Source organism: Myotis brandtii, unplaced genomic scaffold (genome assembly GCF_000412655.1).
Source record: "Myotis brandtii unplaced genomic scaffold, ASM41265v1 scaffold1182, whole genome shotgun sequence".
NCBI classification, from domain to species: Eukaryota; Metazoa; Chordata; class Mammalia; order Chiroptera; family Vespertilionidae; genus Myotis; species Myotis brandtii.
Genome location: NW_005354100.1, coordinates 198,887 through 225,124, shown reverse-complemented (window position 1 = coordinate 225,124; position 26,238 = coordinate 198,887). Strand labels below are relative to the sequence as shown.

General features: G+C 35.2%; 2 protein-coding genes across 4 annotated transcripts in view; one reads left to right on the top strand and one right to left on the bottom strand.

Annotated features, from left to right (window-relative positions):
• Positions 1–323: 323 nt before the first annotated feature.
• RLIM (ring finger protein, LIM domain interacting) overlaps positions 324–26,238 on the bottom strand; it is a 26,824-nt gene continuing 909 nt past the window's right edge. The window contains exons 2-5 of one of the 3 annotated variants that reach the window (XM_005858455.2): positions 25,028–25,091; positions 9,815–10,007; positions 8,601–8,684; positions 324–7,156 (exon numbers count right to left, since the gene is read on the bottom strand). In XM_005858455.2, coding sequence (XP_005858517.1) covers positions 5,571–7,156; positions 8,601–8,684; positions 9,815–9,983 — 1,839 coding nt within the window. In that variant the 5' untranslated portion in view covers positions 9,984–10,007; positions 25,028–25,091 and the 3' untranslated portion in view covers positions 324–5,570. Of the gene's footprint in view, positions 7,157–8,600; positions 8,685–9,814; positions 10,008–18,963; positions 19,085–25,027; positions 25,092–26,238 lie in introns of all 3 variants that reach the window. The other 2 variants (XM_014530752.1, XM_005858456.2) reach the window with 2 other exon arrangements.
• LOC106724236 overlaps positions 26,104–26,238 on the top strand; it is a 9,127-nt gene continuing 8,992 nt past the window's right edge. The window contains exon 1 of the mRNA XM_014530762.1: positions 26,104–26,119. Coding sequence (XP_014386248.1) covers positions 26,104–26,119 — 16 coding nt within the window. The remainder of the gene's footprint in view (positions 26,120–26,238) is intronic.

The following is a 26,238-nucleotide window of genomic DNA, read 5'->3' as shown; positions in this document are numbered from 1 at the left end:
GAGTGGTCAGGGCAATGGTAAAAGTAGAAACAGAGAAGATACACCTATTAAAAAATGTCATTTACATAAATCTTTCCAGGATTCTTATATTGGAATATACTTTCATCTTTTACTTTACCACTCCAAGATTAAGCCATTAAACTACACAACATAAAACAGAAGTTATATCCCATAAACCAGTACCTGCCCACACTCAGCAGTGAAGGTAATAAAAATCAAGGTTGTGCTGTAATTCCACTTGATTCTAAAAATCAAGTGCATTTGACATCAGTTTGAAACAGACCTTTATCAAATTCCCCTTTTTAAGAAAAAAGCCAAGGAGAGATGATCAAGCACAAATGATCACTTCATGCATTTTATTGATAGTCTATATTTTAAATCTGCAGTATGACATCTTACATAGGGAAAAAGCTTCTTCCTAAAAGATAACTATTAATAATCAAACCAGCTTTAATATGACTGACCTTCCAACGTCTTGTTTTGCATTAAACAAGTTAATTTTTAGCAGGTGTAAAAGCACTGTACAAAAAAGGAAACTGGGTACATTCTCAAATTTTAATACAGGGCTTCCCAACCAGGAGTCTGCTGGCTAGATATTGGAGAAGGGTGTTATGTTCAGGTTTAAATTTAAAGAAAATGAGAAACCAGATAAAGCAAACTAACCAAAATAACTTTACTTTGTGCTCCTTTCTGCTTTTTTGCAAGTCTCTCCCAGAGGTCAGGAAGCCCTGGTGTAACAATCACTTTCGTCGTCACAGAACGGACATTTATGTGCTTCTTGTTCAAAGACGTAAAGGCAGCCTTTGTTACTATTCCCCCTCCAAGTCCCTTCAGGTTCTTAGACTTCAGAAAGCTTCCCAAGATTGCAGCCCAGTTCTTTATATGAACCCACGTAAACATCTATACCAAAAAAGCTCTTCCTGGGAGAAGATAAAACAGGCAGATACGTATCCAGGCCAATTGCGTACCTACTGAACTTGATACCTGATCACATAGCCCTACATATTTAAAAGCAGCACCAAGGACAAATGGACCTATCAAGAGGTAAAATCCAATCACTGGATAGTTAAAACACATACAAATCAATCAGTTAAAAGAATGTTAGCAGAGGGGCACTAAAGGGATTTAAGGCTGGGCAGCTGGTTCAACCATACGTTGGTATTGGAATAAATCTGCAAGATGAGGAACTGATAGAGGAACCCTGAAATAATTAGGCACAGTGGTATTATGGGTTTGCTTTCACTACATATATTTAAGCTATCACTCAATCCAAGTGACCATAAAGCAACTTGTGGGTCTTTAGCAAAAGAAATACTAATAAAAAACAAACACCTCACTATAATTTTATTTGAGTGTTAGAGGTTATGCCTATTTCCTTCAAATTTGAATTAAAACACCTATATAGAAATGAAAATAATCATAAAACTGATAAACTGTTGTTATTCCTTGTAAGTTCCAACACTTCAGTAATAGCCCTATTATATGCTGTTTTAGATATAAAATGGATTTACTTAAATCAAGTGAGATAATCACTTACTGGGAATATTAGATATTATTTTAGAAATGTCCAGTTAAGAACTCAATTTCAGGATGCTAAAAGTTTTACAGCTGTTTTCATAGCTGTTTCTTAGTTGTTTATTAAAATCTGATTTAAAAATAAGTTTTATACTAGTTCTTTGGACCTTGAACTTTAATTTTACAAATAAAGCATGTTATATTGATTTACATTTTCAAATGTTTTCAAAAGCATACAATTTACTAAGTTAACTCAATGAATTACAACACTATTATTGAATATAAAACATCCTGAAGAATTCTACTAAGGAAGAAAACGCCTGACACTTGAACATGTGCCTTTTCAATCTCTTGCATTACTAAGGTACAGAATACTTTAGAAAGTAGCAATCAGCATAGTCTTATAAGCCATGAATAAAAGTGCCCTGCAAACATGGTTTCTAAGTACTTAATGTTGGTAATACATTTGACAGGAAAGCCAGTAAGGTAAAACTTAAAAATTCAAATAAGGCAAATTACTTATAAAAGAACAAAAGAGAAGGGGAGGAGGGTAAAAATATCCTCCAACTTTAAAAGTATCAACAACTATGAGGTACCGCTGTATTCTAGCAAGCTGTAAAAATGGCCTTTTAGGAGGCATTTTGCAACATTCACCTCCCTATCACATGGGTATTTTGGGAACTGACTGAAGTCATGGCTGTCATGGATATTTGGGAAGCAGGTGGTTCAATACAAAGCATATTAAGTGATAATCCTTCATAAATATAATTTGAGACACTGAATACTTGGCATGGAGAGGACATATTTTTCCCAGGGGGGGAAATTACTTGAGGTAACACTTATAGATAACCAGTTTCCTAATCTTAAAGTTTGGATAAACTCCAATGATATTTTTAGATATTTCATTCATATATATATATATATATATATGCGCTAAACATTTTTCTTATTAACTGCCCAATTATTCCCTACATTGCAACACTAATGTGAACACGTTTCTCAATTCCCACCTCCATTAACCACTAACACCACTGAGGTATGACTAATGTGTTCTTTTGAGAGCAAATACTCAAAATTAACATGGTTCATCTAGTATTGCTACAAAGTCTGAAAACTTTCAACCTAACTTGTTCAATTTTGTTTGTAGTACTAATAAACTGCAGCTTTATCAGCTGCTTGGAGTTAAACAACATAACATCTCAAATGCTTCAGACTAGTAAGTGTATTTTTTAAAATATCTGAAATATTCAAAGAAATTCAGATTTTAGTACTTTCCCCTATGCTTTGAACAATGTAAACTCCCAACATTGTTTTATCTTGCTATTACTGCATGAAGTTCCCGGAAAGAATCTTTCTTTAATAAAGAAAAAAGTGCAAAAATACAAAATATGTAAAGTCTTTTGCAAGAAAATGCTCCCTTAAGGGAGTAGGTGTTTGGATGCTGGTAGGAAAAAAGATCTTTCTTCTCCATTGTACATCTGACACCTACAAATGACCTTGTCTTCAATGTCCACCAGTACTAGTGAGTACATATTAGTCATGGGCCTTGCAAAAAAAAGCTAATTCCACTAAATTTTTTTATCCATTCTACACAATCTAATGGAAATCAATGAATGCTATTGAAAAAGATGTTCACATGCACATGCCCAATATGTGCATTCTACTGAGGGCTATAAACTTAAAATTCTATTTCCAGTATTTATGAATAGGTTCAATATCTACCTTCATAACCAGAACTCAGCATGAGTTCTTACTTTAATACTTCACAAATGAGTAATAGAATAATACATTTTGGGAGATACCTGTTTTCAGTAACTTTTATGCTTAGAACGAGCTGTTGTTTTTAAACTATATAAAATGGAACACCCCTATAATAATGGGACATTTTATGCCAAGAGGAATATGGGTTTGTTTTTAGCCAATCAGGACTATCCTGCAGATCTGAAAACCAGATTACATACCCTTAGGAAAGGAGACAAGGAGGCTCACAAATATAAGGAATTCTGACTTTTACATGGACAATTTTTTAAAAAGATAAAATGTATTATATAAGCGCCATAAACGGTGATTTCTGCTTATATTAAAAAAAATAAGTGAACCTTTGTTTGAACATTACTTTCTTGCAAGAGCAGTACATATCCTTAGCAAACAACTACCACATTTACAAGTTCATTTCCTTGATACTTAGGTAGGATTGAAAGCAAGAAGAAAACATGAAAATATGAGCTTTGAAATCATCTTTACAGCTAAACTGATAGCAGTTAAGGTAACTAGATAGTTCCTAAAAGCAGAATTGTGTATTTTGTTGAGTATCTGATAATGCCTGGGTAGTCAGCTCACTTTGTTAAAGGCCAAGGATGTGTTCAATTCCTCTTTGGACCCATTAGCTTTTTCCAAATAAACAAACACAGTCTTCCACAATCAGACTAATCCAAACCCCAACCAGCCTCGAAAGAAAAATTCGGCAAGAGTGCTGAGGTTCTTTTCACAAACCTATTGTTACTACTAAGGAAACAACATAAAGTGCATATCCCATGGATCATAAGTCAGTGGTCTCATCTTCAAATATGGGCAGCACAACTGAAATTTGAATTTCAAATAACCCAACATGACTCACTTTCAAAAAGAAAATCTCTTAACTACTCAACTGGTCTTTAAATGTGAAATATTAGGTTGTGTTAGACAGCAATGAAATACTAACAAGTGTGCACTGGTACCTTAAATGACAAATCTTGAAAACAATGCAAATTCGAGACTTTCTTATTAGTATACACATCTCTACCAATTTTTAGGCTAAAAGTGGTTTACGATCTTTTTTTTTTTTTTTGCTATCTCCTTTTTTTTTTTGCAGAGACTTGTAAAAACAACAATGTAAATTATACTAGGTCATAGTGGCTTGTTTTTCTTAAAGCAAAAGCTCTGCCTAATTTGTTCATCTACTTCATCTGCTCAAGTAGAATACTGTGTCAAAGATCTCACCATACGAAACCAGTATGATTATACTGTCTTCATGAAAAAGTTTAAATTCTTCCAGAGTAGTAGTCTCCCCCGCCCCCCGTCTTTCATTTTCTGCCTAAATCCAAGTTAAAACACACAATTTCCATTGGCCTTCAATGTAGTTCAATTCTGCACTCTGACCTTTACTTTGCAATGTCACAGTAGCTGTTCACATACATTAAATATTATAGATATGTTCTGCTCTTGACATGTACACACTTACAAAAGGAGCTTTGTACTTTGTTTGGTGTGATTTTTTTTTTTACTATATTGGCTCACGAAAAGCAGTTTTTTTTCATTTCTATGCATGGTACTTTACAATTTGTAATGCATTATTACAACAGTGCATTGGAAAAGTACTGAGCCTCTACAAAATAGCTTTACATTTTTAAACAAATGAATGTGATTTTTTTCACTTACACAAGCATAGGCTTTTTTAATATTTCCACAAGATAAACATCTTAATTAAACTATAAGCTCACTCTACAGTGTGCCACAGTGATGGGCTTAGAAGACAGTTATACACTTAGAAGATCTAACCTTAGTGTTATTTACACTGACATGTCCAATATCACCTTGCCTAAAAGGTGAACAAATGATAGTCAGCATGTAGCTAAATTTGTGCCAACTAATAACTGGGAATGGTGAAGCTTTAAGCAATCACTTATAAAACATGTACTGTAACTTAGTCTAAACTGGTAATTTCCTTAGCCCTTCTCTCCTATGGCATGGGAAATTTTAAAAATCAACATGAAACAGCCATTGCTAAGACAGATCTTTTAAGATAACAAAGGAGAAACTAATAAACATATATAATAAATCATTAGTATATTAATTACTGATGCTGAAATTAGATTTTATGTCCTAAAACATTGCTTTTTAAATATTTCCTTTTATTCTGGAACAGAAATTGGAGACAGGACAACGATTCATTCAGAAAGCAATGACTCAATTCAGGTTGCAACTTTACAAGCACCACTCAAAAAGTGGACATAAAGCAAGTGATTCCTGTTTGCCCATCACTATACCAGGTACATAGCTGAGAGCTCAGACCTTAATTACACAATGCTTTCTCTGTTACCAGAAGCTAAGACTGCCCTGCGACAAATAGGACAAGTAGAATTTTCAGATAACCAGCGATCGATGCAGTGGACATGATACTCATGGGAACAAGGTAGTTTACGAAGTTTGTTGCCTTCTGTATATTCTGTAATGCAAACACTACAGGTTTTTAATGCATCGTTTTCACCAAAACTTCTCATTGCCAAATTGTCAATCTGTTCTTTGGTGAGTCCTCTAGGTTGGTCATCATCATCCTCATTTAAGAGGAAAAACTGAGCCAGACTAAGGAAGGGCAAAGAGCCACTTTCATCAAATGTTACTGGGGCTCTGTGTCGAACCTCTCGCCTGCCACCTGATGAGCCTGATGATGAGCTTCCTTCATTACTACCTTCAAACACCTCTGAGCTAATCTCTGAACTTTCACCACTGGAACTAGAACTAGGACTGGAATTCGAACTGGAACTGGAACCAGAACTACTATTACCACCAGAACCCCCTCTTCCATTCCGTGACTCTGCCCTTTCCATATTTTGACTTGAGATTGAGCCACTAGGCTCTGAATCACTATCACTGTACATAAAGTAGCTTAACTCACCAAAACCTGTCATTATTTGCCTTAACATGGTCTGAATTGCTACAGATGTAGTCTCACTTAAACCAGTATTTAAGATTCTACGAATTGGAATTCTGATGGTACTGACATAGGTTCTCACACCTGCCCGCTCAGAACGTGAAAATGTACGCCTAAAACCTCCTCGTTCACTTTCATAAGTGACTGTGTTGTTTGGCGTCTGAGACCTTGACCGAGTTCTGCTAGCTATGCTATCTCTCTGCCGATATTCTCCAGGACGGACTCTTCTTACTTGAAGATCAAGGACTATGGTTGGAGGTCTCTGTCCTGATCCTGTAGATTCACCATTACCAGTTGTGTCTGAAGAACCTGCTCCCTGTGCAGCATTTCTTATTCCGGAAGCTGCAAAAAGACCTCTACTTAGCAAGTCAGGTCCACTTATTTGCTGTCTTAGTGTCACATGGTGGCGGGTTCTAGAACTTCCTTCAGTCTCATTTACCAAAGGATGCTCAAAAGTCTGAGATGAGATACTATGATGAGACCTCCGTGGAATTTCAGTCATTGGATGCAGAGGTGACCTACTTCTTTCAGCTCTTGCTCGGGTTCTCCGGTGGTCGGGGCTTCTGCTTCTTGCTCTTCTTTGACCTCTAGTAGATGGGACTTCTCCTGTTAATGCTTCAGTTGAATTGCGTTCTGATCTAGATGGCCCTGCAGATGTTGATTCAGATCGTGGATTTTCCACTTGCCTTTGGCTGTTATCCATGTTTTCTCCATTAGAACGTCTTGTAGATGGCTCATTTTCATTCTCTGGGTTTTGACTCCCATTATTACGGTTTACATTGATCTCTAAACTGAATCTGAAATCACCACTGTTTGGATTAGTCCGGCTCACTGCTCGCCAAGATTGGTTTCCTCTCTGACCACTTCTTGTCGTATTTCCAGTTTGTCTGACAGAGTTAAGCCAGTCTATTATAGAGTCACCATTAGACACATCATCTGAAGATTCTCCACCTGTTTTTAAAAGAGAAGAGGAGAAAAGGAGCTACTAAAATTAGGAGAATCATGTAATAGTGCTCAGAAACTTTGTATTAGAAAAAAAAAAGAACAGACTCTGAACAGATTTCAAATTTATAGATTTCTGTAAACTGTACTACATAGACTTGCAAGTAAAGGCAAGGAAATTTCAATTTCATTTTGAAAGTGCAAGCTAATCTAAACAAAATTTATCCCTAACGGTTTGGCTCAGTGGATAGAGCGTCAGCCTGTGGACTGAAGGGTCCCAGGTTCGATTCTGGTCAAGGGCATGTACCTTGGTTGCAGCACATCCCCAGTAGGGGGCGTGCAGGAGGCAGGTGATCAATGTTTCTAACTCTCTATCCCTCTCCCTTCCTCTCTGTAAAAAAATCAATAAAATATATTAAAAAATAATTTTAAAAAAAACCAAAATTTAGAGAATTTTCTTAAAGGGAATCTGTAGAAAGTCTATTATATAAAGAGCCTAGCATATTACTGTGGATTGTCAGAAGACAATATTTTTCAGTTCACTGTCAAGACACTCTTGTAATCAAACAAGGTAAATACCAGTTAAGGTATAGAGCTAGAATTTTAGTTCAAATTACATTTCTGTCAAATTTTCATTAGCCTGTAACATTTCTTCTAGACTCTTGATTTAAGTGACTTTGATAATATAAGACATTTTAAAATACAAGACTGCTGTAGCCATTGCAAAAATAACATAAACAAGGTTTATAGGTTTGAAAATGTTTAAATTATTTCTTCATGTTACCAAGATTCTTAATTAACATGAAATGGGACATCAGACCAAATGAATAGTCTGAACCTAGCACAATACATATAATGGCACATTCAAGACCAGACTGTTATCATAGCCCCTTAGGTTAGATGGTGAAATTCTCTACTTCACATTGAGAAAAAAACATCAGGATGTTAGTTAGGATGTTTATCTGTATCCCTAGCTTCCACCCACTAGATGCCAATAACAAACTCCCAGTATTGACAAATAAAAATGTCTCCAGGCATGGCCAATGTCCCATAAGGGGCAAAATTAAACCCTGTTGAGAACGGCCAGGTTAGAGAATACAGTATTTCTTTCTGCTGGTGAGGAACTCAGATGTTTATTTTTTAAAAAAGGGAATAATTCAGTAGATAGAAGGATATTTCAATGGATGTGGAAAATCAAGAAATTACATTTAAATATGCCATTTCTCACAATGCCCCAATTAACACAAACAAACCAAAGATAAAGCAGAAAAAAAAGACACCCTACGTTCACATTCTTACCAAATATCAAGACAATGCCAGTTCTCTTTATGAGCAGGTAACTTAGCACCAAATTACTTTATATCATTTCTGGATAATCTTTAGCTGACATTTACTGTTATGAAGTTTTTTATCCATTCCATCCTCTACCCACCCCCTGCAAAGCAAAATATACCTCTATTTTCATCTGAGTTTTGTGGTGGTGGGCCCTCTTTAATTTGTTGTAATCTTCTCAGCAACTCTTCCTCAGTACTTTCACCTGAAAATAGTTTTAAAATGTTTGCCAAATTACAAATAAAAACCAATGACTCTTACCCATCTGAGATGAAAACCAAGGAGTAGGAAACTTGGGTAAAATTCATTTCTTTGAGAGCATGACTTTACAATTGATATTTGTACAAATTTCTTGTAGTTTACTGAATGCTTTTGCCTATATTACCTCATTCATTACAATTGCAAGTCTGGGAGGTAGATATTACTATCTGTATCTTAAAACAAGAAAACTGAGACTGAGTGAGAAACTGACATGCTAATAAATGGCAGGACCAGAAGCCCAACTTAGATATTCTGAATGAAACCTGGTGCTGATGATTCAAAATGTACTTCCTTTCACTAACCAACACTTGACCTTTTAAAATTTAAGCAATCATTCAAAGATTAGTAAAATTAAATAGAAATAAGAACTATGAAAAATAATGAATTTTAACTATGATCAAATGGGACCTAACAGCCAAGTACAAAGTTCTGAATAATTGGTAATTTTACCGAAGGCTAGCTCTGGAGGATTATGACTGGGACATATTCAGGGAATCAGTAATAACAAAAGAGAGTAAGTCTGTCCTAGGAACTAAAATTCCCATTAGCTCTTCCACAATTAGACTCATGCCTAGAAGTTAAATAAGCCAACAAAAATATGGTTCAGCCCAGCAATCGTGGCTTAGTGGTTGAGCATCGACGTATGAACCAGGAGGTCATGGTTCAATCCCCAGTCAGGGCACATGCCCAGGTTGTGGACTTGGTCGCTAGTGTGGGGTATGCAGGAGGCAGCTAATCAATGATTCTCTCATCTTTGATGTTTCTATCTCACTCTCCCTCTCCCTTCCTCTCTGAAGTCAATAAAAATAAATTTTTAAAAAATTGTTCAGCTCCACTATTTTCAAATAAGCTCACTATAAATTCATAATGTAATTCATAACTAAAAATATGATATAGGATAATTCCAAATATAAGTGAACAGAATTAAGTAATATAGTAGTAAATGTCATTCTATATGCCTTGCATTAAAATCATACTTCATAATGGCTAAAGAAACTGATTTTCAAAACAGGCTATTTTTTTAAAAGACCAACAAATTACATATATAAATTCTTAAACTACATTATCACGTACCTGGGGTGCCTAGCAAATTGTTATCCCTCATAAGCCTATAATCTTCTTCACTCAGGTTATTGACAAATTGATAGAAAGCTTCTTCCCGATCCAATCGGTCCATCTGACTTCTGCGCTGTGCTGCAGACTGATCACCACTTCCTTTATCGTTAGAATCTGAGCTTTCCATCTTGATGAACAAGTGGAAAATTATCTAAAAGGAGAAAGGAAATCAATCTTGAAAACAGAAGTCAGTATGTATCCTATAAAACATTTTCAATTATGTGAACATCCAGAATATAGGTCAAGACGTAAATTTTAAGACCTCATCTGAATGAAATTTCATAATAGAAAAACTCCCCAAAATCCCTATTTTACTAGGAAAAGACTAGGTCTGGGGTTGGCTAACTATGGCCCAAGGCCAAATTAAGCTCTGGTGCCTATTTTTTTCTTGTTGAGATCCACAAATGGTTTTTACACTTTTAAATGTTTATTTTGAAGGAATTTTTTGATGTAAGTTATATGAAATTAAAATTTCAGTGTTTATTTTATTGAAATAGTAAAATACATTCATTTACATATTGTCTATGGCTTTTATGATATAATGACAAAGTTTAATAGTTGTGACAGACTAAATGTGGCACTCTCACTGCTTTACAATGGTGATCTGGGCATTATAAGTTGTAGTGATGCAATTATAATTTGACAGCATTTCAAATGCCATGTACATCACCATACTGTGACATTTTTGAAGTTACAGATGCACACTTATCACATCATATCAAGAAGGTGGACTTAAAATGCCACCCTTAAAGGCACAGAATGTAGCTTATTTTATCAGATTAGACGGTAAAGATTGTTTATTATGCAATGGCACATTAACTGTGCTTAAGTAATGAAATATACGTTGATATTATCAGACTAATGATATTATCATTCCTAATTCACAGGGAAGCTACAGTGTAAAAAACTGGAAAACTTAAAATAGCTATTCACAAAATATTTCTTCACAAAAATAAAAAACAAGGCTTCAACCAAGTTTCCAGTGGCTCATTTGCTGGCTAAGCAAGGAAAATCATTTATTGATGTTGAGTTAAACTGCATTTGATGGCAGAAGCTAAAGAAATGTGTACAAAGAAAATAAAGTTGTTTAAAATTATTAGTGTTTTAATGAGTACAATTGCTCAGAAATTTGAAGATATTGGGACACATCAATAAACAATTGAAAAACAAGGCAGCAAATGATTTTGAGTGGTTTTCCTTGGCTCATAATAAGTCCACAACTGTATGCTAGGAGTCAAGTGCGGATTATTCAAGGAGTTTGAGATTTAGAAGTAGCCTCTATAAATCTGCATGGAACCACTACAGGTGATCATGTTTTCAAAGAAGTTGAGAAAACACTAATTCAGTACAACCTGAAGTAGAATTTGCTAAGATGTATTACAACTGAAATAGTGGTAAAATGTGTGAAACAGAAAAATTTACAAACCTTGTGAAAATATAAGTTATCTAAGTCTATGGTTATTCACTATATTATTCATCAGCAGGGAGTTTGCAGAAAATATTTAAATCCATCATATTATTGAACCAATACTGTGAATGGCAAGCTTCATTATTGTGGACTTAACCATCATCATCAGTTCCATGAATTTTTGTCAGAAACAGAAACTAAGTATCTTGACTTACTACATCACTTCTTCATTTTGATGGCTTATCATTGGTAAAGTTTTATTGTGATTTGTTGCACCCAGGCCCAAAATCAAAAATTTTCCCCAATGAGAACCACCCCCAATTACCATTACAAAATAACAGTGTGGGAATTTAGCTTTTGCTAAAGGATTCATAATGTTCTTAATGAATTCAACCTAAAATAACAAGGCAGCCCAGTCGATGTGGCTCAGTGATTGAACATCACCCTATGAACCAGGAGGTCAAGGTTCCATTCCTGGTGGGGGCACATGCCCCGGATTGTGGACTTGAACCCTGGTACAAGGTGTGCAGAAGGAGGCAGCCAATGGATGATTCTCTTTCATCACTGATGTTTCTATCTCTCTTTCTCCCTCTCCCTTCCTCTCTGAAATCAATAAAAAAAAAAAACATTTAAAATTACAAGGCAAAATAGTGCTTATAAGTAAAACTTATCCTGCAGTAAGTCATTTCAACAATACCACTGGAATCACAAAGTCAAGCTGCTTTATATGCACTTGTGCTATCAAAGAAATGAGAGCTGCATTCCCATACAAATTTGTAGTAGATATATTTTATGAGCACAAACTACAGTTCCAGAAGCACTTTTTAGACCTTAGTGCAAATAAAAGTAAAATTTCTTTATTTCAAAAATCCATTTAACTGTGCAACTGAGGACCTTCCACCTAACCTTCAATTGAAAGTAATAACTGCAGTGTAATGATATGTTAAAAGGTAAACATGAAGAGTCTAACAGAATTCTATAAATTCTTTCTAAGGGATGAATATGCTTCATTAAAATTATATGCTTCTGGCCCAGCCAGCTTAGCTCAGTGGTTGAGTGTCAACCTATGAACCAGGAGGTCACAGTTCAACTCCCGGTCGGGGCACACCGGGTTTCGAGCTCGATCCCCAATATGAAGCAAGCAGGAAGCAGCCAATCAATGATTCTCTCTCATCATTGATGTTTATCTCTCCTTTCCTTTCTGAAATCAATTAAAAACATTTTTTTTTAAAAAAAAATTATATGCTTCTGGATTGATTACATAGCAATACCTATATTGTGAACGGACATTTTCAAAGATGAAATATGGAAAATCTCATTTTATGTCAGGAGCACTAGATGTATACCTGCACATGATTTTGATGATAAGGAATATGCTTAACCCCAATTAAGAAAATGTTAACCCCCAAAAGAATGCCATTTTTTAAATTAGTAGACCTATATTACAAAACATTGTACTCAATTATTATTACATTTTGAGTTCTTAATTTTGTTTTGAAGGTGATGGATATAGGTTTATTACCTTGATTGTGGTGATAGTATCACAGGTATTTGCTTATGTCCAAATGCATCAAATTGAATTCATTAAACATGCAATATTTTGGTATATTAATTATACTTGAATAAAACTCTTAAGAAGTGTAATGAAATCACGTATTTCCTCAAAAGTCCACAAGCTATAAAACCTCTACATAATTTCTAGAGTTAATTAACTGTTCTGCCTTCTTACTGGAACCTGTGTTCTTGGAGAGATTGTTTTTAATTTTTTTATGTGGAACCCTTCACAAAGGCATGGCTGTTTAGTCCTTGAAATCCTTGTTGGGATCCAATCCTTCTTCATTCTAATTTCTGATGCATGTGACTATGGATGTGAAACTCATTTATCTGCCCATCTCCTTCTTGTAATTCAACATCATTTATACTGCTCTTAAAAATCAAGGATGTCTTCTTGTTGATTTACTTCTAAGTTGCCTCTAGAGAGGGTATGAACTATTGCCTTTGTTGATTAGAAAATTTTTTTTTCAGAATTCTGTATACCATGCTTCCTAAAATCTGACTTATTTGGGGGAAAATAAGCACTATGAAACATCTCTACTAACATTTCTTTCTACTATAAACTCAGCATTAAAACTGCATTTTACTTTGTTTTTTACATTTTAAGTTTTATCAAGAAAAACTTTGTGGAAATTTGGCTTTTCTCTCTTTATATATCAATAACTATGTAATATGCTCCAATTTTACTTTATCAGCAACACAAAAAAATTACTATCTGGCCTTTTACAGAAATAGTTTGATAACCCCTGCTCTAGATAGAACATAAAACTGGCCAAAATTCTTAATTATCATTCACTACTTATATGGCCTTAGGAAATATTAGCAGATTTCCACACACTCTAAATCAGGGGTCCTCAAACTATGGCCCGCGGGCCACATGCAAATACAAATATTGTATTTGTTCCCATTTTGTTTTTTTACTTCAAAATAAGATATGTGCAGTGTGCATAGGAATTTGTTCAGTTTTTTTTTAAACTATAGTCCGGCCCTCCAACGGTCTGAGGGACAGTGAACTGGCCCCCTGTTTAAAAAGTTTGAGGACCCCTGCTCTAAATTAACTGGTAGTAAACAATCTAAAATTCCATCCAACTTCAGATGGATCTTTTTTAAGTTCACAATGACAAAATAAAAGTTAATCCCATAAACATATGATAATCTGGTTTGTGGGGAAAAAGGGAATCTATACTGGTAATAGGATTTAATGCCATACACAACACATGAAGTATCTGGATGTTCATAAGTCAATACTAAAGAAAAAAATAACAAACCTTCTTGCAGATATAAAAAATAAAAATCCCTAGTCTCTACCTGTCTGCTGAACCTTAAACAAATTGTAGTCCAGACATGGGCACATCTAGAATTCCATCGTTTCCCTTAGATCATTATTCTTAGAATTATCCTATCATTGTTTAAACAAATGAGATGAACACATCAAGGAAGGGGTAGGAAGGATAACCTTAATATTTTTTTAAAAAGCTTTCTAAACTCATGACTAAGAATCCATAATTTTGGTAAGACTAAACTATAGAAATTTCTGAAAGATGTTGTTTTTATAGTAACTTGAAACTTTTAAGATGACTAGAAATCAACAGCTTAAATAAAACATTCATAAGTCACATGGGCCAGCCAATAAAAAAAATTAACAAAAGGACCACATTTTTCCATATGTGGCTAACTAATATTATTTGGTATTGATAATAGTAAGCAGCTAATTTTTTAAAATATAGAAAAGCACAAAGGAAAAAGTACTTCAGCTGCAATTCCTCAAACCAAATTAACATCTGGCTAATGTACTTAAGCAGTTACTATTTTGAATGCTAGTTATGAAAGTTAGGATGAAGTAAGTCCACTTGTGAAGGACCAATGAGTTCTGAAATTTATTTATAAAAAGTACAACTCAGTATAGTTGAAAGGTTTTAAAAATATAAATCTTACAAATAAGGCAAAGTTGTCTGATAAGTTCTGACATCTGAGGGACATGAACCAAAAAACAAACAAACAGTAAATTCATGTACCAAGCACTGTTACAGAAATGGTACAAAGTCTTAAGAATAGCATCATGGAGGTTCAAGCCCATAAGAAACAGAGACCTGCAAAAATATGGGACAGATTTTTTAAACGGTTTTGAAAAACAGTACCTAAAACAAGAAAGGGGTCTTATACTAAGTATGTGGGAGAGTTGGTATAGTAACAAGATGTAAGATAGAGGCACTCAAGTTCTATTTTGTTTCTATTTGATGATTCAATAAGAAAAATCACCTTCCAACTAGAAATAGTGGAAAAAAACAAACTTTTCAAAGAGAGAGTTAAGAGTCTAAATTTCAAAACTTCTAATGGTAATCTTTGAGAAATAATAGAGAACAGGAGATACTAAAATACTAGACTTTAAAATGATTTTATCTTCAAAGAAAGTGACGTGTAGCATAGCAAAATCTGATAATAAACCCAAGGGAAAATTCTGCAAACATGTACAATATGTGTTCACCAGAAGTAGGGATCATGGCCAAATTAACCTCATTTCGTTTACAAGGGTGTTTCTCAACCTTGGTTTGCACATGAGAATTACCTGAGGAGCTTTCTCTGGGGTTGACCAGATGGCAATATTTTTAAAATTTCAGTTAATTATATTGTGCAGTCAGGGCTGAGAACCATTAAGACAATACTGCTGACTAGTCTGATGTGGTTTCTATACAGAGACCAAGAAGGTTTCTCATGCTATCTTTATGAAGAAATGTGGGCTAGAGCAGTGCTTCTCAAACATCAGCATACAAACTGAATCACCTGAAAATCTTGTTAAAATGCAGATTCTAATTCAGTAGATTGGAAGTGCAGCTTAGAACCTGCATTTTATTTATAATTTTTAAAAGTTTTTTTTTTATATTTTTATTGATTTCAGAGAGGGAGAGATAGAAACATCAATGATGAGAGAGAATCATTGATTGGCTGCCTCCTGCATACCTCCTACTGGGGATTGAGCCCGAAGCCTGGGCATGTGCCCTGACCGGGAATCGAACCGTGACTTCCCAGTTCATAGGTCCATGCTCAACCACTGAGCCACACCAGCTGGGCAGAACCCGCATTTTAAATAAGTCTCCAAGTAATGTTACCGCTGCTAATGCTAGAATCAGTTTGAGCAACAAGGACCTTGAGGACAATATCGTTTAAGAGATTCACATTATTGAATACCACCCTCAAAAATTATGGAGCAATGTTACCTTGAACATTTTACTAAGAGTTATACAGCTAAAATAACCCATAATAAGAGTACTACAGAGAAAGGGAAAAACCTGTCTGGGCAGTTCACATGAAGATAACCTGGCATTTTTAGTTAACAAAAGCTAAATAAAAAGCCTGTTTGACCTGCCTGCTATGAAATCTAACATAGTCCTACATTGCTTTCACAGACCAGTGTTCAATAAAGGTATATAACTGTCCCACTGTAACCTTCTGTTCACACTATATGTGGACTATCTGAAACATTTAAAATAACTCCAAAAGAAAAAGGGACAAACAGAAGAAAGTATATAGAGTAACCAAGATGATGACAAGCCAGGGAACATCATAAAAGAAATGGTAAAATAACCTGGAGATGTCTAGTGTGAAGACAAAAAGGGGCATGATTACTGTCTTCAAATATTTAGTTATAACATGAAAGAGAGCCAAAATATAGTGTCAAACTAGAGCCAATAGTTGAAGAAACATGGGAGCATATATAATTCCTTCTTTTAATACAATAACCTAACAAGTAAAATTGTCCCAAAGTAGCCTCTTAAAGCAAGCAAACTACCCATTTCTGGAAATATTCAAGCAGAGGCTTTATATTAAAGAGGGGATTCCTTGTTAGGTAGGAATTTGAATACACTGATTTCAAAAGACCGTTTGGACTACAATGTCATTAAGAATGGATTAAGTCTCTTGGTTTTCTCTTCTGGGTTCACAGGTCATGTTTATTTTTCCCCTTTTTATTGATTTTAGGGTGACACTGGTTAACAAAATTATACAGGTTTCAGGTGCACAATTCCACAACACATCTTCTGTACACTGTATTGTGTTCACCACCCGTGTCATGTCTCCTGCCATCACCATGTATCCCTACTATACCCTCTTACATCTCCTCCCCACCCACCAATCACTACACTGCTGCTGTTGTCCATGAGTTTTTTCTCTTTCCTTTTTTGCTCAATCCCTCCACCCCTTCATACCCTCCAACAGCTGTCAGCCTGTTCTCTATAAGTCCGTCTCTATTTTTCCTGTTCATTTTGTTCATGATATTCCACATTAGTGAAATCATGACACTTTCCTGACAAACCAATTAACTTAGGTTGCCCCATCCCAGCCCTCCAACACACCTTGAGCCTTACTACCATCACACTTCTACTAATGCTGTTCCCTCAGCCCTTTTTTTAGGTTCTCCCCATTGCATTCACCCTTCAATGTTCCATGAAAATCTATCTAAGAAATTATTACTATCTCACCTAGCAATTTTTGCATTCATCTCTGCACACAGCATTTGTCTGTGCCATCAAAGTGGCATTTTGTGCCTGATATGGTCTTTTATATTTTTAATATATAGCTTACTTATCCAACATAAAGAAATCATTTCAAAATGTTATCAATATAAAATTAGTGAATTGTTTTACATTCTTTTTTTATAACAAGTCTCTGAAATCTGGTATATATGTTATATTCACAGCACATCTCAAGCTGGATGCTAAGTTAGCAATGGTTCAATAGATTTATTTTGTATATTGTAAAAAAAAAATTAAGAGAAAAAACAAACAAAATAATAAATTAGCAATGGTTCAACTGAAATGCAGTTCTATCAAAACAACAGTTGTGTTTAATGAAAAAATATTTTACACTGCTTCAGTTTTTTATTTAACTTTATTAAAATTAAAGGAAATTTAAAGTTCAGTTCCATAGCTACACTAGTGACATTTCAAGTGTCCAGTAGCTACATGTGCATTTTGAAAAAGGAAATCCTGAATGTAAGCAATGTTCTAGAATGCCTTGTAAAATAATCTTACACATATCCAATGAGCCTAGTCTCATTTTAAACAGTTCCTTCACCACTTAAGAGGCATATACCGGAAAATGTAATAAATATAAACCACAAGTTCAGCCCCTGGAAGATGTAATGTCACTAACGTTTGTTAAGTGAAAACAAAAGGTTAAAGCACCAGGCCATAGATGTCAGGGGACCAAAGTCCAAATGGTCAAATACATCTCTTTCCATTTTGCTGTAAAAATATTAGTGAAGAATTATGTTAAAAAATTGTAGTACATTTCCAGTTTAACTACTAAGAGGAAAAAAAAATCCCTACACACCCCTGGGCTCCTTCTATCATCATAAAAGAGAGGAATTTCAATCTACTATCTTACTGTCTGTTATAATATTCATATGCATAAATCAGAAATTTTGGATTGAGTATATAATTAGCATCAGCCACTTTTAAACTTAAATCCTATATACTAAAATCCTAATATGCAAATCGACCGACCAGGGGAACAACCGGTCACTATGATGCACACTGACCACCAGGAGGCAGACGCTCAACACAGGAGGTGCCCTGTGGTGGTCAGTGCGCTCCCACAGGGGAAGTGCCGCTCAGCCAGAAGTCTGGCTCATGGCTGGCAAGTGCAGCAGAGGTGGCGGGAGCCTCTCCCACCTCCGTGCCAGCGCTAAGGATCCTGAGGGGGATGTCCGCCTGCTGGCTTAGGCCTGCTCCCCACGGGACTCTAGTATTTCTATGAAAAGCTTACCAATAGAACAATTTAAGAGAAAAAAATATATAAATGTTCTTAAATCACTTAGCTCTCCCATTAATTATAAGCAATACCCACCACTCTATATTTACACAGCCCTTTCACCTATATTTCATTTAATCCTCACAACAGTCCTATGAAGAACATCTCACTACCTGTATTTTACAGATATAAGAAACAGAAACACAGAGAGAGGAAGTGATTACCAAAGGGCATGTCCAAGACTATATTATTTTAAAATACATTCTATCAATCCCAATAGGCATGTTTCAAGTGTTCAATATCCCTATGAGCTTTGTATACTAGGTTGATTCCTGGTTTAAAAATTTCCAAAGTGACAAAACACCTTTATAAGTACTATAAACCCAGCAGTACTTACTTTTGAATTAGTCAACTTTTAGTATATTTGTTTTAAATACAGTTGTCTCCTAGATAAATAGCATATTTTATTAACTTTATTTATCTCAGCATACTGTGTGCCAATGTATCCAAATCCATTCCTGGAAACAAACAGCCAAATTAGAAATTTTGCCCAGTCATTTAAAAAATTACTCACAATGAATGTATGACAGTGCTGGGTAAATTTAATTCCGAGGAGAAAAAGCCAACAAGAAAACCAAACCTGAGATTTATTAACTGTAGTTAGAGAATTTAAAACAGATTTTATTCACCTTGAGAATTTTAAAGCATTATTAGTCATTAACATATATTAATATAAATTATGCAAACTACTATGTTTCTGACCACTGCTAGAAGTATTTCATTTAATCATCCTAATCCATTTACTCCAATGCTTAAATATGTAATTTTTATGTTAGGGTGAAAAGTCACTTAAGACATTTTGATCAGTACTAATAGGTTGGAGACCTGGTGCTAAGTATAAGCACACACATTATATTCAATGGACATACTGCATCATGGCACCCAATTATGGAGACTTAAGGGAACAAAATGTACTGTTAACAAAACGACAGTCTTTACAAAACTGAATTCTGAAATTCAAATGCTTTTTTGAATATCAATTTAAAAATAAGCCACACTTAAGTCTGGAAGAAATACCATCTTTTTCAAAACAAAAAGGGAGGGGGGAATCAAGGTAACCTAATATCAACCAACTACTAAAGTATCTTGAGCATTTTCATGTGTTCATACAAACTCCAAACTCAACAGTGTTCTAAAGTAGAATATGCTGATTAAAAAATTTAAAAAAAGACATAGGTATCAACATACAAATGTGTCATTGAAAAGAGAAGGGCAGGCATCATTCTGTTTGAAACAGGGATTCATTAAAACCTCAGAGTAGATGTAAATTAATGGCATGCTATCCGTGTCAATAAAGAAAATGTTAGATCATTAATACCATCACCAGGAAAAAAAATAATGCAGTTAAAAAAATCAAGTCACAAAGAACTACTGATTTTGAGGTCAGGATATAATGTACCATCACATATGTAGTCACCAAAAGTGGGGAATTCTTCATATATAGAATGTTTAATTAATATGTTATGGCATTTGGCCCTAGCTGGTTTGGCTCAGTGGATAGAGCATCAGCCTGTGGACTGAAGGGTCCAGGGTTTGATTCCAGTCAAGGGCACATGCCTGGATTGTGGGCTCGATCCCCAGTAGGGGGCGTGCAGGAGGCAGGCAATCAATGATTCTTTCTCATCACTGATGTTTCTATCTCCCTCTTCCTTCCTCTCTGAAATCAATAAAAATATATATTTTTAAAAAATATTTTGGCATTTGTAACAGACAAATAAAAGGTTGAAAACACCAGGATAGCTTTTTTTATTCCATGAGTAGCAGGGTGGTATTCAGCTGTATAAAAAGAACAAACAAACAAAAAAAAATAGGAATACTGGGTTCTTATCTTGGCTGTAACATTAACTATTACTAGCTATGTTAATTTGGCCAATTCAGTTAACCACTTGGGCTAGAGCATCAGCCTGTGGACTGAAGGGTCCAGGGTTTGATTCCAGTCAAGGGCACATGCCTGGATTGTGGGCTCGATCCCCAGTAGGGGGCGTGCAGGAGGCAGGCAATCAATGATTCTTTCTCATCACTGATGTTTCTATCTCCCTCTTCCTTCCTCTCTGAAATCAATAAAAATATATATTTTTAAAAAATATTTTGGCATTTGTAACAGACAAATAAAAGGTTGAAAACACCAGGATAGCTTTTTTTATTCCATGAGTAGCAGGGTGGTATTCAGCTGTATAAAAAGAACAAACAAACAAAAAAAAATAGGAATACTGGGTTCTTATCTTGGCTGTAACATTAACTATTACTAGCTATGTTAATTTGGCCAATTCAGTTAACCACTTGGGCCTCAGAGTCTCCATCAATATTAGAGTACTGGATTATTAAACTATAAAATACTTTCCAGTTCTATGAATTCATGACTATGAATAAGATATAACCAAGGTCACATTACAGTATTAAGACAGAAGAATGAACTATAAGAAACATAAAAAACTAGGACATAAGATAAAAAGCTGTGCTTTTCTCACTGCCATTTCACTCATGTATTTCAATCTCCCTTTTAGTGACTATCTTATCTGTTTGAAAATAAACATAAAGCATTCCTCTTAAAAGCACGGGAGAGCTGATGTTTCACTGCCTTTACTTATTGCATGATACCTCTCACCACCCACACAATTTGTTGATTATTTCCAGCACTGGCCTATCAGAGGATGCTACCCAGGGCTCCACCACTGCTGATACTATTGCAATATGAGATTATAAAATATTATTTGTATGGCAATGTTAGCTTAGCCTCACTTATATTCTATTTCTACCACTTGAAAAGGACAACAAAAATACACAAAAGGATTCAGAAATGTCCTTCATATGTCTAATCTCTTTGCATGTCTACTGACTTGCAGCTCACAATTTTGCCTACTACAACCCTCTAAAACAGTGATGGCGAACCTTTTGAGCTCAGCGTGTCAGCATTTTGAAAAACCCTAACTTAATTCTGGTGCCGTGTCACATATAGAAATTTTTTGATATTTGCAACCATAGTAAAACAAAGACTTATATTTTTGATATTTATTTTATATATTTAAATGCCATTTAACAAAGAAAAATCAACCAAAAAAATGAGTTCGCGTGTCACCTCTGACACGCGTGTCATAGGTTCGCCATCACTGCTCTAAAACATAAGATCAAAAGAAAGTCAACAAATCAAAGACAGAGATCAAGCCAAATGCTGCCAATTCATAGGAGCAAGTTAGTTTTCAAAAGAAGCCATTATGATGACATTTCAATTCACTCCAGTACTTGAGACGGAATTTCATCTTCTATTACCCATGTCACTGAGCTGCCTCACTACATTAGAATTTGGTCTTATCCACACAAACTCCATTCTGACTTGCTTTTCGTTATTCCCAAAAAGTAAAAAAAAATTACTCAAAGCCCAGAAGGTTCATGTATTTATAAAAAAGTTACTAATGTAAAATTACTGATTACTAGCAATTTAGGTGATAACTGGTAAATAAAAGTACTATTTTTGAGAACATGAGTTTTCCATCAAAAATTAACTTTAAGCCCTAGCTAGTTTTGCTCAGTGGATAGAGCATCAGCCTTCGGACTGAAGGGTCCCGGGTTCGATTCCAGTCGAGTGCACATGCCCAGGTTGCGGTCCCCAGTAGGGGGTGTGCAGGAGGCAGCTGATCAATGATTCTCTCTCATCATTGCTGTTTCTATCTTCTTCTCCCTTCCTCTCTGAAGTCAATAAAAAATATTAAATAAATAAGAGTGAAGCCAATTTTTTAAAAATATATTTTACTGATTTTTTTACAGAGAGGAAGGGAGAGGGATAGAGAGCTAGAAACATCGTTGAGAAAGAAACATCAATCAGCTGCCTCCTGCACACCTCCTACTGGGGATGTGCCCGCAACCAAGGTACATGCCCTTGACCGGAATCGAACCCGGGACCTTTCAGTCCGCAGGCCAATGCTCTATCCACTGAGCCAAACTGGCTAGGGCTGAAGCCAATTTTTAAAATTAAAATCACTTGACCAGCCCTGGCCGGGTGGCTCAATTGGTTAGGGAGCCTCTTCCTATACACCAAAAGGTTTCAGGTTTGATTCCCAGTCAGGGCACATAACTAGGTTGCGGGTTCGATCCCCAGAGTCAGGGTTATGGAAGGCAACGAACTGATGTTTCTCTCTCTCTCAAAAAAAAAATCAATTAAAAACATATTCTCGGGTGAGGATAAATAAAAATACATTAAAATCACTTGACTAAAAAAAATTATTATCTACATAAATGACATATTATTTGAAGAAATCAATTTTGTGTTACAGAACCAAACATGCTGACAACTGTGCTTCCTGAACCTGTGTTTCTAAATAGAAATGATGACAAAGGTGACTATATATCCCCAGTTTGTACAGTAGCAGTCTATACCTGTTGTCCTATAGTACTTAATAGGAACCTGGTCCTCTTTCGTTCTCAAAAGTGACCCAGTTTGAATAAATTATATGGCTACTTAGATGTAACTGCCGGTAACTTTAGTGAATAAAAAATGAAAATTGTAATTAAGAGTTAACTCCTTCCTGTAGGCCAGTGGAGAGCAAGAGGAAAGAGACTGTTCATTCCAGAAAAGATTATTGAACACAATATCCCCCCCACACACAGTAAGTTCCATCACCATGCAAATGTTTTAACAGAAGCCCAACTTATAGTCATGAAATTATTAGAAGAGGTCCACGAATCTATATACATACCACACACTGCCTATAGCTATTTGTCTCAACATATATAGGTGCTATTATGACTAAAGAAATTAAAATCTTGGGTTGGAGCACTAAAATGCAAGAAAATTGACATTAAAATATTGACTATATGTATTCCAGAAACAAAACCACAAGTTCATAAGTATATTCCCAAATCGTTCAAAATTGCCAAGATTTTTTTTAATCTAATAGATATTTCTTTTGATAAAAGGTAATATGAACTGCTTGACTTTCTGGGAAACTTCCATATTCAAGGTTTAGAAAAATAGATACAGAAGTACTACTGCTTTCTTATATTGGTTATCAAAACCTCAAGGGATTAAGTAAACTGCCTACTTTTTAAATCTTTTGTGTTACACAGAAATGTTAAGGAATTAGACAAACGAAAGAAAAACACATCCCAGCCCAAGGCTATAGCCCAAAATTCTAGCACCTCATTGATCTGGGTTTGCCAGGACTTTTCACATTGTAATTGGTTTCATATTGTAAGGAGGCTGGTCCATGATTTGCTGTTTCCCAATCCACTAGGGCTGTGGAAAAAGTAATATACACATTATACTTCCATGAATGCAGATGCATCTTTGACCTACTGTGTTACTTAATACTACATATTCACTGACCTGAAAGAATATATCCAACCAGCCTAATATTTGCAGATGTCATTTCATAATTAAGCCATTCATAAAACCATTGCTGATTTTAAATTATCAAATTATATAGTAATAGCTGAGATGGGAAAAAAAAAGGAGGGGGGGTAATTGCTAAATAAGTCTCACCTGCTTCATAAAGCAGATTCTCTAAGTTTTTGATGCAATATAACCTATAGATTTTTTATTACAACCTTCATTTCTTTGCATTTCTGATCTAAACAGAGCAATTAAGTCTAGAGGCAAAAAAGTTTAGTGACTTCAGGTATTAGACAGACCTGGGTTAAAATGGGGGCTCTGCTACTTATTAGCTATTTAATTGAGGACAAATTACTTAATAACCTCTTCCTGGAGTCTCAGTTACCTCAGTAAAATAGATAACATCCTCATGAAGCTTTGCTGTGATGATTATAAAATCATTCATGTAATAGCACAAGATCTAGCACATAAGCACTCAATACAAGTTAGTTATGAATTTAGGCTAACTACCCATCCCAGTTTGCTTAGGACAATCTTGTTTGTGCCTGTTGTCCAAACATAATAATGTCCCTTTTGCTCTTAAAAGAAACCTGGCTAGGGCAATAAATTATGTGGTTACTTTAACAATGATGATTACAAGAGTTAATACCAATTAAAGTATCATATACCAGTTACTTTTTGAATCTTGAAAGAAAAAATAGAACACAAAATAATGTAAGATCATGTTCCTGTAAGAAAGTCTACTGATATTTTATTTAGCTATTCAATGAACATATAAACAGTATTTATTTATACCCATCTTGTTCATTCTGTTCTACATAAGTACTGGTAAACTTCAGACATTATTTTAAAACAGGAAAATTCACAGATAAAGCACTAATGAGTTCCAGCTACTTAGAAACACTACCCTTTGAATTACCAGTATAAAACATCCATTCTCATCATGAAGTATGCCCAACACCAACTAACATGTATCAAATAAGCCCATCCAATTACAGGGTCTGCAAAACAGAATATTTTAAAACATGCATTCTATACATAAATCATCAGGAGACGCAACAAAAAAATAAATTACCTGACTGTTATGACATAGTATTGTAATACAATAAACTGGATTTTAGTTTTCTTCATACTCTGCTCTAGAAAAAAAAAGAATCCATTATTCTTCCTCTTTTATATGTTCTTTGAAATAGACACATTTTAAAAAATATACATCCTATATATTGTAGTCTCTCTCACACACACAACACACACACACAAACACACAACTACCAAATCTAATTCAATATTAGTATTAAGATATTTGGGGAGACTGAGGTTAGAAGGAACCAGGAATCTCATATGCTAGATATAAGATTTCGAATCTACCGTTTAATATAAGCTTGCTTAAAATATGCCTTACTTTATCATTTATCAGATCAGTAATTATTTTCATATTTTGATACTTTTGAGGACTTATTGGGCACTTTACAGTTACCTCTGTAAAGTAGTCCTAGCAGTGGCCTAGGCTGAAGGCAGAAGCTAAAAAAAGTATGAAAGAACATCAGGATGAAACATTTTCAGTAAGAAAAGTGGGTCGTAAAATCATATTTTAAAAAGTATTTAGATTGGTCTTCCTGGGCACTTTATTTTTACAATTTAGAAAAACGGGGTGTTTTTTTTGGGGGGGGGGGGGGGGGGGGGAGGAACTAAAATTGTGCCTGCCGGTTCTCAAGTAATCCTGGATGAACATAATGTACCTGATGGGATGACATGAGTAGTTATTTTGTCTTTAATCATGAAGAATGAAAGTAATGATTAGTAAGTAGTACGTTTATTTCTTCCTTCCTTCAATCACCCAAAGATATTGTGGTTAATTCTCATTCAGGACGTGCAGGCTCCTTATTTCCAGCAAAAAATTATTTTGGGGCAAAAGGTGGATGACAACCTGATATTAAATGCTTCCCTTTTCCCCAAAACTAAAGAATGACCTATTTAACAAACCTGCTAGGCCTCAGATTCCAGGACTAACCTGTGGAATAAGTATGGTGAAACTGTCTAGGGAAGGAACGTGGCTGTCTCCTCCATCTTGAAATTAATCAGCATAAGGGAAAAAGGGACTGAGTGTTCAGGAAGCAGAAGCCCAACCGGTTAATACTAGTTACTAAAGCTATGGCGTACGTGGCAGGTACCGCCCGTAGAAGCCAAGACCCTTAGGCTTTTTTTTAGGGGGCGGGGGTTGGCTGATTGAACGGAAATTCCTCTCTTTACAAGGGAAAAACAACACGAAATTGCTTTCCCTCCTTT